The sequence below is a fragment of the Vidua macroura genome, chromosome 4 (genome assembly GCF_024509145.1).
Source record: "Vidua macroura isolate BioBank_ID:100142 chromosome 4, ASM2450914v1, whole genome shotgun sequence".
NCBI classification, from domain to species: domain Eukaryota; kingdom Metazoa; phylum Chordata; class Aves; order Passeriformes; family Viduidae; genus Vidua; species Vidua macroura.
In genome coordinates, this window is record NC_071574.1 from 46862152 (window position 1) to 46874639 (window position 12488).

At 42.5% G+C, this 12488-nt stretch overlaps 1 protein-coding gene across 1 annotated transcript in view; it reads right to left on the bottom strand.

Moving 5' to 3' along the window:
* Window positions 1-8806: 8806 nt before the first annotated feature.
* PDGFRA (platelet derived growth factor receptor alpha) overlaps window positions 8807-12488 on the bottom strand; it is a 34562-nt gene continuing 30880 nt past the window's right edge. Inside the window, exon 23 of the mRNA XM_053975527.1 lies at window positions 8807-12198. Coding sequence (XP_053831502.1) covers window positions 12051-12198 — 148 coding nt within the window. The 3' untranslated portion in view covers window positions 8807-12050. The remainder of the gene's footprint in view (window positions 12199-12488) is intronic.

A 12488-nucleotide genomic window follows, 5' to 3' on the forward strand; every position in this document is an offset into this window, starting at 1 on the left:
GAAGTGTCAGATCCAAACCAGAGTGTGCACGTACACCTGTGACTGTGTACACACAGCCACCTCAACCTGCAGAAGATGAAAAGCAGACAAACAACTCAGTTTGATAAGGGAATATAGCTACCTATGTTATTACATGCAAATGACTGCACATAGGACAGAGTATAAACCCGACTTTTTGGAAATAGGAGAGATAAATAGAAGTTAATCATGGCTTTCTTACACTTCTGCTTTATGGCTGTGAATGTCTGAGACTGAAGGCAGTGCTGGAATATCCTATTCAGTATAGCTCCTGAACTTTCTTTCAGTTTTATTCAAATTGCTGCTAGTTAGTAAAGCTCAACAGGCAATCTCTAGAACTATTGAGCAACAGATTCTGGGATTCTCATTTTTTAAAAGTTACTTGCAAATTGAAAAAGACAAGAGAAAGAATTTTTTTTCCCTGACAAACCATGTAACAGAGTATACAACTCTACTTAATCAGCTGAATGCTGGTGGTTCTCCCATCACGTGAAGTTCTGGAGAAGCCCTGTAATCTGTGAGTTCCTGTGGACTTCTGGCAGGAGAGTGGGACTGGTGATGGGCTGTACCAGATTCCTTTGTCGTGTCTTTGTGATGGATGGTGAAGTCCCACCTACTGGAATCACAGATTTTTCACTTTCATTTGTGCATTGCTGACTCTCATCATTAAAGATAAGCAACATCATGTGAAACAAGCACAAACCTGAAAGTCCATCAAATGGAACTGAAAGAACCCAGCATGTTTTGTCTTGATTTTAAATCCTGCCTTGGAGGATCAGCTTATGAGTCTGTTATTTGGTACAGCAATGCTTCAGGTTTTTTCTTGAGCACCATAATCATTTTGCCTCCTAGGCATCAGTCGGGGTTAATAAGGTCAGCCAGAAAGGAGCAGATTGTCCACTATGTAATCAAGACAGACTTTGAATCAAAATCCTTCTATGCCAGTAGGAATATTTCCAGACTTGTACTAGAAGATGAATACGGATAAAACAGCATATCAGGACTTTTTAAATAACCCTTTGATAATATTTTGGAAGCAGAGATGAAAATGTGCCTTCATTTACAAAGGATTGAAGAATCATGAACTGAGGAACTGGAGAGGATATTGGGGCACTGGTACATATTGTCCATTTACCATTTTGATAATACAGTTTCTCTGCTTTGTTTGTCTCTTCTCCAGTTCCCACGTCTTGCATCAAAATACATATTTTTAAAGATACAATCCCCCTGAGTTTCTGCACAGTTACTCACATGTATGGCCCTTCAAAACCTGTAGGTTTTAAACCCAAGGCCAATATGTGATTCAAAGTATTGCAGTTAACGTGAGCAAAATACCTCAGTGAGCACTGAGCAAAGCATTTGCGTCCTCCAGAGCAAAGCTCAGGCAAATGACTCACAGCACCTGCAGGGAGGAAAGAAGGAGTCAAACTGATTTTCCAAAGTACTGACCACGGACAGATCATGGGGGTGATGTGGCCTTAAGGGAGAGGAAGGACAGGAAAGGACAACAGTGTTGTTAGTTTGTGACTTCCATAATTATATGTTTGCAGATTAGAAGGGAGGGAGGGAAACAGGAAAGACAAGTATTTATCAGTTGCCACTTTCTGCTTGTTGCATGCTAAGGAATATTTCTGCCAATTTCTTTGCTAAAAGAGCTGAGTTGCTAAAACTGAAAGTGGGGGGATTATATTGGGACAGGACATGGGCAAGCCCAGCCATTGCCCAGGTAGCCCCTGCTCCTCCAGCTCTCCCAGAACCTATTCATTACCTAACATCCTTTGCTTTCATTACTCATCCAAAACAATAACGGCATTTTCATGCAAAATGTCTCTGCTGAGAAACTGTGGCCTTTTTGAGCAGATATATAGCTGTACATTCACATAGTTAGCAGAATTTATTATACAGAATTACTGACAAATAAGATCACATGCAAAGGTTGATGAGCTAAAACTGCCTTTCAACAAACCGTTTTTGATGCAGTCATGACAATGTAATGAAAAGTTTGAAAGATGTACAATTTTTGTAATAAATGAATATTCACTTTTGTTCTGAAGTATTAGTACTTGTGTCTAGACTTTGAGTGCTTCCAATCACAGAACTACTAAAGCCAGAAGAATTCAGATGGTTAGCAAAAATGGTATGTTTTCAAGATGTGCCTGCTGTACTAAAAAGATTCATCTTAGCCTAGGCTGTGGATAATGTGACATAGATAATAATTGATTTTATTATTTATTTTATTTATTCCTATTTTAAATGGTTTATATATTTTTAATTTTTTTTTACCATCTTCTTTTTTCCAGATTCATTAAAAAATTAGGAACTTGCAAACATTCCCAATATTTGGAATGCTTGTCTATTCAAAGAGAGAGAAGGTACAGTTAAATATATAGAAATAGAGACAATCAAATCTCATGACATCCTGTCAGGTTCAACAATATAATGACATAAAAATAATAATCTGACAGTATTTTAGCTGCTCCATGGCTATTGGATGTAAAACTCTAGGTAAAATGAAGAATGGGTGATTTGGGGAGTTGACAGGAGGATCAGTTGTCAGCTGTTCAAATCTAGCCCAGGCTGCCGACAGCAGTAGGGGAGTAATGGAACTATCACTGCCATAACCTTCTGGCAGCTGTTTGGCTGGAGTAAAATGAGACAGTGGCATACTCCCTTTGTGTTAGGTTACCCATGCCTCTGTTCTCTAGACAGTGCCAAAAAAGCTCTCAGACTGCTCCCTAGAAGAGAGGTGTCAATGCACAAAACTCAGCGAGGATGTCTTGAGTGATGGTAAGCACATCTAGAAGTACGAAACTTCAATCCGGAATCACAACATCCTCTGAGCCCTAAAGGAACCTCCTTCAATGCAGTCGCTTTTTTAAGGTTTTGTGATGGTGTCCTGGTGATAATCTCAAGGCTAAATCCTTAATTGCTCCTCTTAGTGATCCAGGAGTGTCACACTTTTGACTCTGGTCTTGACCAGAGTCTTGCCCAATGCTCCTGTGGGAGTGAGAACAGAGGTGCTTTTTCCTGGGCAAGGTGACAGAGTTTAACCCCTGCTAGCACTCTGGGATGTGCCATATTATGGTGTTTATTCTGTCTAGTGCTTAGATGCTATGGCTCCCTCTCCTACCATCTACAACTGTTCTACCTCCCTCGCCAGCAGCAGATCCTGTTATTGGAGAGGTCTCCTGGAACAGAGCTACTATTCCTCCCACACCATGAGTGTGTCAGCAGTAGGGACAACAGTATGTGTGTGGCTGAGGGACCTCATCAGGAGCCTGGGGGCAGCATGATAGAAAGCTGCTGGAATCAGATATATAGTATTGGAGAGAGGAGAAGACAGGGAGGCAGGTGTGCCGTGAGCTCCATCACCACTGCTCAGAAGACATGTAAGAAAATTCTTCTTTTCTACTGACTCAGTACTCTTACGAGCCTCCTGCTCTTTCCATGGTGAGAGAGAAGATAACCTGAGCAGTATTCAGACAAAATTCAGTGCTGGCACAGCAGAGCTCCCTGGTTGAGATGGTCTCAGGGTTAATAAGTTGGCAGGTTGGCATGTCTTTTATGAGCCCCATCCACACAGCTGGCAAAACCCAGGCAGCATTGGCAGGATCTCTGACTGGTGTGAAGTTGCAAGGCTGTGGTGGGGCTCAGAGCCCTCTTTCACATTCCTCCTGAGCCATAAGGGTGAGGTGCCCGTGGGCAGGGAGCAGCCAGCAGGCAGATATGTGCCCATATACAAGCGCCACTGCGTTCTGCTCACATGTTTGAGCCCTTGTGTCAGCGACCCTCTTGGAAAAGGAGGCTCTCACTGGCTCCCAGAGCCGACTGCCACGGGGCAGAGCAGGGGAAAAAATGCATCTTTCATGCCTGGGTATCCCTTATCCACAGTCTGAGCAGCAACCCAGCAGACACACCTCTCATGTCCCTATCCTCTCCCAGCATTTATTTGGAATCTCAGGAGGGAGGAGGTAAAAGTGGATTTCAGCCGGGTCAAAAAAAAAAAAAACAAACAAACAATAGCTTGCTTTCTAGTCCACAGCAAAAATGGAATTTTCAGGAAAAAAATCTGAATACCAAAATATTCAAGTCAAAAAATAAAGTTTTTAATTTTTGGCAGCTCAGGACAGGTTTGGGCTGCTCAGTTTTTGACAGTAAAGCAACATATATTCGCACCATTTTTTTCGTCTTCTTTTACAGTATGCTGACATTTTCAAATGCATTTTCTCTTGAAATGCAGTTTCTTTTGAACATTCTCAACAACACTTTTTCACGGTATTTAATTCAGGGTTTCTCACTGCCAGGGGAACAGCCGAGGATCCAGGGAGGAGCCGTAGAAATGCATTAGCAATGCCAGCTCTCAAGAGCTGCTTGAAGTGGCACTGGACCCCTTCAATTCTGGCCCTTGGCAGCAGCTGGTGTTGTCCAAGTTTGAAGTGCAGCAGAGATGCAGCAGAGCTCCCAGCTCTCCTCGGGGGGGAAGCTGAAAAGGGTAGGCACAGGAGAAAAGAGCCAAGTCAAATGCACCTTTGATCAAATGGTGCAGTCTTAGCAAGACAGCAGAAAAAACAGACTGTGTCATGCCCCAGCATTGTCTCACTACTTGTGCCAAGCCTTGCAGTCAAAAGAGAGCATCTCCTGACCAGCCCACAGCTGTATGAGAAGCATGGACAGTCTCCTGTACTTGCAACCGAAGGCAATGTCAAAGTCTCCATGATGCTACATTACACTGTAGTTGGAAATGCTGCGGAGTCCTCTATACATTCCTGCTTTTGCATTCGTAAAATCCAAGTGCAAGCAGCTCTGACCCAGCCCAGAAGGGCTTGGCAGTGGCACCCCTCCTGCTCTTCACAGAGCAATCTCTCTGAGTCAACCAACAGGGAGGCACAGCTCAAAGAAGCTTGGGAAGGTCTTGTGACCGAGTGGAAAAACACATTTAACTAAATTCACCTGCATGTTTTTACTGAATAGAAGTGTTATTCTATTTTTTTTTTCCTACAGGCATCTTTTCTCCTTAAGGCCAGTCCACCCAGTCCACCTTCACTAATTTCTAGCCAAAGAGGTTCCCGCTTCATACACAAAGCATCAGTGTTGCACACACATAACCAGAACTGCTGCAGGCAGACACCAGGAACAACACTAAAAACAACTAAAATATGCTGATGAGATCCCACTTCCCTGCTCATCCAGCCCATCAGACTAGAAATGATACGGTTTCTGAGCTCCTCTAAGCAAACGGTGTGAAAATATAAGTCTTGGTTTGGTGCATGCCCAGAGTGTTGAACTAAGAACACTTGTCTCATATGTAAGCAGCTGCAAAACCTGATATTTACACAAGGATTCACAGAGATGAGAAAAGCCTGTGTATTTTTTTTTTTTTTTTATGGCAGGCTCTGATTCAAATGGGAATTAATTTGGGAAAACCCTCTGGTTTGTATCATACAGCATGCCAGGTTAAATGACTAGAGTAGATTATATTTTTTGTATAATTGAAGATGAGCTTTAGAGCATTGACATCATTCCCACATCAATATAGTCACATTTTTACCTACCAGAGCACTCATCATTTTGCATATCAAATAGATTGTGAAAAAAGTAGAATTCTACATTTAAAAGCACTCAATCAAGGAGATCACAAATGCATTTGATATAAATACAATTACACCTATATAAGCTTGCTGGTGGGAGCCACTTTTTTTGCAGAGCTGAGAATCCACACATGCTTGGCTTACCTTAGACAAGGTGGCTGCAATTTCAAAGCTTAGAGCTGCCTTTAAATGGCATTTCTTAGGCTTGGATATCAGCTGGTACATGCTTCTGCTGGCAACACAAGGGCTGCTGTCTCAGCCACCCAGAAGTAATATGCAAAAGATGGCTTTTATGAGGCCAATTAGTAGAGCTGGAAAACACAACCCCGGTTTAGCTACCCAAGCCCTACCTCAAGGGCTCGAGTACCTGATGCGATTTTCTTCTCATTTTTTTCAGATTTATCAGGTGGTCTAATAAATTACATCCCCCTTCTTACAAAGCTTGCATCACTTCTATGGAGAAATGCTGAAGCAGGCAATGCTCCTGCTGGCAGAGGCCAGCAGAGCTAATGTCAGGGTGGATACAGCAAAGTTGGATACATCAGATTGCTGCAGGGAATAGCTTGCAAACTCGAGATAACCTCCAACCCCCATGCTTTCTGGGGGTTGCATTTTGGGGGTCTTGGTACATACATTAGGCTGGTCCCAACTATTTTTTTGAGTCTCATAAGGGCACATGAACCTGGCCCTCAGCTCAGCAATGCCTTTAGCTCCCCATCTAGAACCAGCACAGCACTAAAGCAACAAAAGAATGAATGCAGAGAAAAAGACATCATCTCAGGTGATATTAGGATATCTACAGTATCCCTTCGTGCCTCATTTTAAATCACATTTTATTTGAAATCCCTCCCTCTCTCTCCACAAGAGGTAAGTTTTTTGAGGCAAAAGGCAGAGTGCCCTTCAGCATTATCAGGGATAGCAAGGCAATTGCCAGTCTCATGCTGTAAAAATCTACGGTTATCACAATAGGTTCAAAGCTCTTCCAAGCAAAACAGCTGGAGCTGACGGACACTGTGTTCCTCCTGTTGCTTTAAGAGCTCCAGCTGCTCTGCCTCTGCAGTGGCAGTACATCTGTGTTGCTGTGCAAGCAAAAACAGAGAAAGGATAAGGAAAAGAACAATTTCACATATTTTTGTCTGTTGCTTCCACCTTGTGGCCAACTTGGAAAAGAAAAATGTTGGTCTTTATTTCAGTAAAGTTATTATTAACACATGAAGGAAACAGAGGTGGTTCTAATCCTTACCTCCAGTAGTTTGGATGGGAATGAATTGGGGTTGGAAGCATTGAAAAGCATTGAACATCAATGCCAGCAGAGGAAGGGGCTGGTGCCTCCTCTGCCACATACTCTGTTTTGGTCGCATACAAGCTGCTGTGCCAAGGGGTGCAGGAGAGGGATGGGGTCAGGAGGACAAGCCCATGTGCTGAGTGCTGAGCCCCACCTCTCACCTTGCTGTAGGCAGCAGTGATGGGACTCTGGCAGAGTATGGACTTCTGCTTCATGAGCTAGCCCAGATCAATGAGGTGACTTTCTCTCTTCTTTGTTTTTGAGCCTACAAAGTCTTTTCTTTGTTCCCCTTTCATTTTTCCTGGGGGTTATGCCGGCACACAGCTCCCATACCACACAGCCTCTAACAATGGGGATAAGTTGATGGGACACGGTGATCTTGCTGAGACAGTTGCAAAGGCACCATGCCTCAGGTTTCCAGAGCCATGGGGATCATTTCAAGGTGGCTGGATAACTTCTTACTAGCTCATGAACCTGCTGCTTTTTCCACTCATAGCAACACAGCTTAGCCAAAAATCTTTTTACTGCATAACCTAAAGTAATTCTCTTCCTATCCTCCTGGCTGGAAGTCTGCCCTTCTTGGATCCTGGCACAGTGCTGCTCTCTCACAACTCCTGTGTCCTGGGCAGACTGCCTCTGCCTTGTGCCATTCCATGCCCTCAGCACATTTCCAGCCAAATACTTGCTGAGGTCTTGAGACAGGGAGCAAGATGATGTGTGGAACTCATGTCAGACCCCCAGTCTGGGGGAGCAAGGAGCTAGAATTTTGCACAAAATGGGTCTACTTCAGAAAGAAGGTGAGAAACTCACAATCCATGCTCCCCAGCATGGACAAATATGCTCACAGGCACACACAGCCATGCCCTGTGCTTGGGAGGATGCTCTGTAGCCAGGCTCTTGCATAGAGAGAGATGTCAGTGCCCCCACCCTTTACCCCACACAGCAGAAATTACGAGTCCATTGGTCCTTATGTCTCACACAGCTGCTGAGCTGCCAGAAGAGCAGGTGCACAGCCCAGCAGGATGTAAGGACACAAGCACATCCAGGGCTCTTTCCTGTCCCCCTGTGGTGGCAGGAAGTGATATGTGTCTGTGCAGGGTTACAGGATAAAGACTCCTTTCAGCGAGGACACACAAAGGAGAGACAACCTACAGTAACTCTTATCTAAGGCGAGGGCCCAGGATGCTGCACCCCATTTGAATGAGGAGGGGGATATGGTAGATGGAGAGTTCATCTCCCAGCAAGTTCCCAGCAAGAGCAGTGACCACCCCAAGGACAGAAAGTTGCTAACCTACCCATTCACAGGGCATTCCCACAGCCAGCCTTGCCTGGCTCCCACTGGAAAACCAAGACAGGCTTTCATGCAGGAAGTGCAGCTGCCAAGTTTAACTCTGATTTCAGGCTGAAATCTTGCAAATCTTCTCAAATTCACATTCGGTTACATACGCTGTGTAAAATTGATTACTGTGGGAGCACAGAACCATACTAAAAATTTGGTGAGACTCACAATGGTGGCAAGTTCACCACAAGTTAAAAAAACCCTGTAGCCATGGGCCTTTCCTGAGTGTGTGCAGACCAGCAGGCATCAATCCTCCAGCACACATGGTGCCAAGGCCAATGGTTTTGTCGTGTGCAGGGAGCCCAGTGCCCACCCACTCACCCAGCCACCCAGTGCTGGAGCACCATACCTGCTGTGTTTTGGGAGATAATATGACTCCCCACAGATGTCACTTGGTATCCGGGTCATTTGCTGCCAGCACTCCCTCACTATGCCCACTGGAAAGGCTCGGAGACATGGTGGTCATTACTGATCAATGGCTTCACAGAGAGCTCAAAGATCTCTTGAGGGAAAAATCCCTGAGCAAGACTGATTCTTTATAAACATCTTTCAATAAGAGAGTATAGACCCCTCACATATCCTTAAATTATATATCATTTATTGAAATATAGAGATCTTAATTTACAAGATTTTTTCAAAGACAAAATATCAACAGGGGCATTTTTGAAATACATTTTGTGCCTACCATCACTCAGGCCAGTTTGCCTTTCTTCAAACATTTCACAACAGCCATCATTTTGGAAACACTTCCTTTTTTATTATTCTAAAATATAACTTTTGGACATTCAAAGTGCAACAGTTAACGTGCCTGTGGAATATATCACAGTAAAAAAAATATAAACAAAGGCAGTGATATAGCTGTCATAAATGTTTTGGCAGTATTCTAGAAGTCTATATAAAAATACTTATATACATATTGATGTATAACATCATCATATCTCACGTCCTTCATCATGTAATAGGACCATTTTGTACAAGTTGCAGACCACGCTGTAAGGAATTGGTTGGCCATTCCAAATCAAAAGCTGCATTTCGTAGGATAACACTGATTGTCATTATACAATTACTGTAGCAAAAGGTTTGGGAATATCTCTTCCAGTGGCTTCTCAAAAAGTAAGCCATAAAAAAAAAAAAAAAAAGTCTGTAATACTGATAATATTGTGAAACTAAACAATTCATCCTTTCACACTTCTCCCTCTCTAGTAAATCCTTTCCTCTCCTTCTCATTCCAGTTTCCAGGCCAGTTTGTCTGATTCCAAGCCTGCAGTGAGCTGGGTTTGGCTAGACCCCTGCCACAGATTCAATTCATCTACACAATACTCATGACAAGATGGAGAATTAACATTACCATGTATCAGAAAGTGAGCCAGCTCTAGTTCACTGGTTGAGTCTAGCCTGAGATGCACTGTGAGATACAGAATGAAGCTGGTGAGGGGAAAGCAAAGCTGCATGAAAATGTCCTTAGATTCCAGTAACTGATATAATAAAACATGCTGGGGCTGATTTTCAAACCCTGAAGAATACTAGGCCATGTGCAAAAATGCAGGTGAAATTGCTTGCCTAATTTGAATGTGTAGTTGTAAAGACTACACATGCAAATTAAGGCACATGTCATCTCAAGTGGCCATTCAGATATCTGGGATATCCATAGACAATTTGTGTTTCCTCAATTCATAGTTCGTAACTGGAGGGAGATTTCACACCATCTCATCTGTCCCGGCTATATCAAGAGTCTATGTTTCACAGTTGTCCCCATACAGAACTCAGTGACATGTTTGGCAAAAGCATGGTCCCAGGAAGACACTTGTTCTTGATCTGTCGAATGCAAGAAGTAGAGAATGCACCATCATTCACCATTCCTTCTGATTGTCAGCTTCCATCGGGGTTGAAAATGTGGGGGCTTGCTTTAGGTCCTGTTTTCACATTTGCTGTGATCTTGTGCATGGCCTCAGCCAGGTGACAGCTTGAAACCCAGACCCAGAATTATTAGCCTGTGCAGGGTCCCACACTGTAACACTGCCAATATTGCATTTGCTGTTATTTGATCTGTAGCTGTCCAGAAGTGAAGTCAAGGGGACTTATGAAGCTTTTTGTAGGGCCATTTGAAGGTAAGCTGTGGTTTAACATGGCAGCATGTTCTGTCAGTCACTCTTTCACACTTCCTAGGAAAACACTGCAACACAGGAATGAGTTGGCACCATACTTGCATTGGTTGTATCATAATAGAGGCTGGGCATATCCTACAAGGTGCTCATTGCACTGAATTAAGGCGAAGTTTGAAATCTGAGTACCAGAAAGGATGGAGCCCTTGGCAGTGATGTAACTTTTTTCACATGTAAGTCTTCCAAAGTATCATATCTCAATAATGCATTGTACAGTGATAGCAGTAATCATAATAGTTTGTTCATATAAGTGGTGTCAAAAACCAACAATTGCAGGCTGAGAGCAGGTTCATTTTCATGCACCTTCTTCCAAAAAACACTCCTAGAAGCATTTACCTTTTGTAGTTACAGTCTACAAATATAGTAGAGATTTCTGCTCCTGTTTAAATTTGAAAACCAAGACAAGAATATTTTCTGCATATTTATTTCTGCTTATTTGAACTTGTGTTTCAGGCTAGGAGAAATGTCTTTGTTCCTTGAACAGTTCAAATATCAAATCAATTCTTCACAGCTAACCTCAGGATAAGATTTCTTTTGAGTACCCATGAAACACGAATAATGGAGTATTGCTGGTGGTTTATCATAATCTTCCATTCCCCAGCATCTTGGAAATCTGGTATAATTTTTTTTTCATTTAAATTTTTAGAACCTCACTTAATCAGAGGAAAACTAGTTGCTTCTAGTATATCTGATTAGAAAAGCTACTCAGCTCATGAAAGAAAAAAATCTTAAATTTTTTCTCCATTTTTAAAGTAGTTTTAGCTAACCAGAACAATTACCATTCTGTGTAGATCAGAAAAAAAGAAGAAAAAATTTTATAAAATTTTTTGGGCTGGAAATTTCTCCCCTGCACTTAAAAAAGTGTTTTGATATTGTGCTTTTACTGAAGGACAATGGATTGTAAAATATACATTTAGTGTTACTGAAAACAGTAGTAGTATTATCTTGAAAACAGCTACCTTCTATAGTTAATAAAGACTTACTAGGTTTCTAACACCTATTATAGACTGAATTTTAATTATCATTATTATTATCATTATTATTCCCCTTTACTTGCATTAATGGTAGAAAGTAACATGTTTTATAGTACTGGTCAGTCCCTTGTGGTTTTAGACCTTTTTGGTCCAAAAGTGGTTTTTGCATGTTCTTCAATTCACATGATAGTTCAACAGCAGCTGACATTAAGATTGAGGGAGGAGGTACCCAGAATTCATGAATGAGCTCTTCTAAAATCCATGGCATATGTTCAATGTGCACCTCAAAAGATCCTTGAGTAGACAGTTATTTACATAATTACAAAGGTGAAGTATTGCTGCAGTGGAAAACTGATCCATCAAAGTCATATGAATGCCCTTGAAACACAAAACTGGTCTGTTTGTGGCCTTTCCCTTCATCCTCCTACCAGTTGGAATGGCAAACAACACTGAGATGCTACTGAAGTACTGCAAGAAGCAACACTAAAAAAATCCATCTTCAACATGTCTCTTTCATTTATACTCAGGCTGAGTCCTCTGCCCATTTCTGGGAGTTCCTTTCTACAAATCCACCTCCTCTTCACATCCTTGACGTTGCAATAAAGTGGTTTTCTGTGTGGAGCAGAAGTCTGTAGGCAACACGGGAAGCTTCCCTGTGTGCAGAGCTGGCAGGTGTGCGTGGGGTTACAGGAAGCTGTCCTCCACCAGGTCTGAGGAGTCGATCCCAATGTCGTCCATCATGTCAATGTCCTCAATGGTCTCGTCCTCTCTCTTGATGAAGGTAGAGCTACTGGAACCAGTTTCAATGGCACTTTCTTCAGATGTCTGTGAACTGGAAGAGACAAATATCTCAGAGATAAGGTGGTGGTGACTGTGGCTGGGTAAATACTCCAGTCTCCAGCAGAACTGAACGCTACCTCCCCAGATGCTTTCCGACCCACAGTGCAATCTTAGGTGACTATGACCATTGGTTTCTTAGGACATGACATATCTTGTATATCAAAAGTAGTGAACCACCTTGGAATTCAAAGGAGTATGCTGTTCTTATATTCCTCCAAGCACTCTCAGCCAGATATTTGTTGGAGAAATAGTTTTATGACACTACTGTGACAATAGGTCACT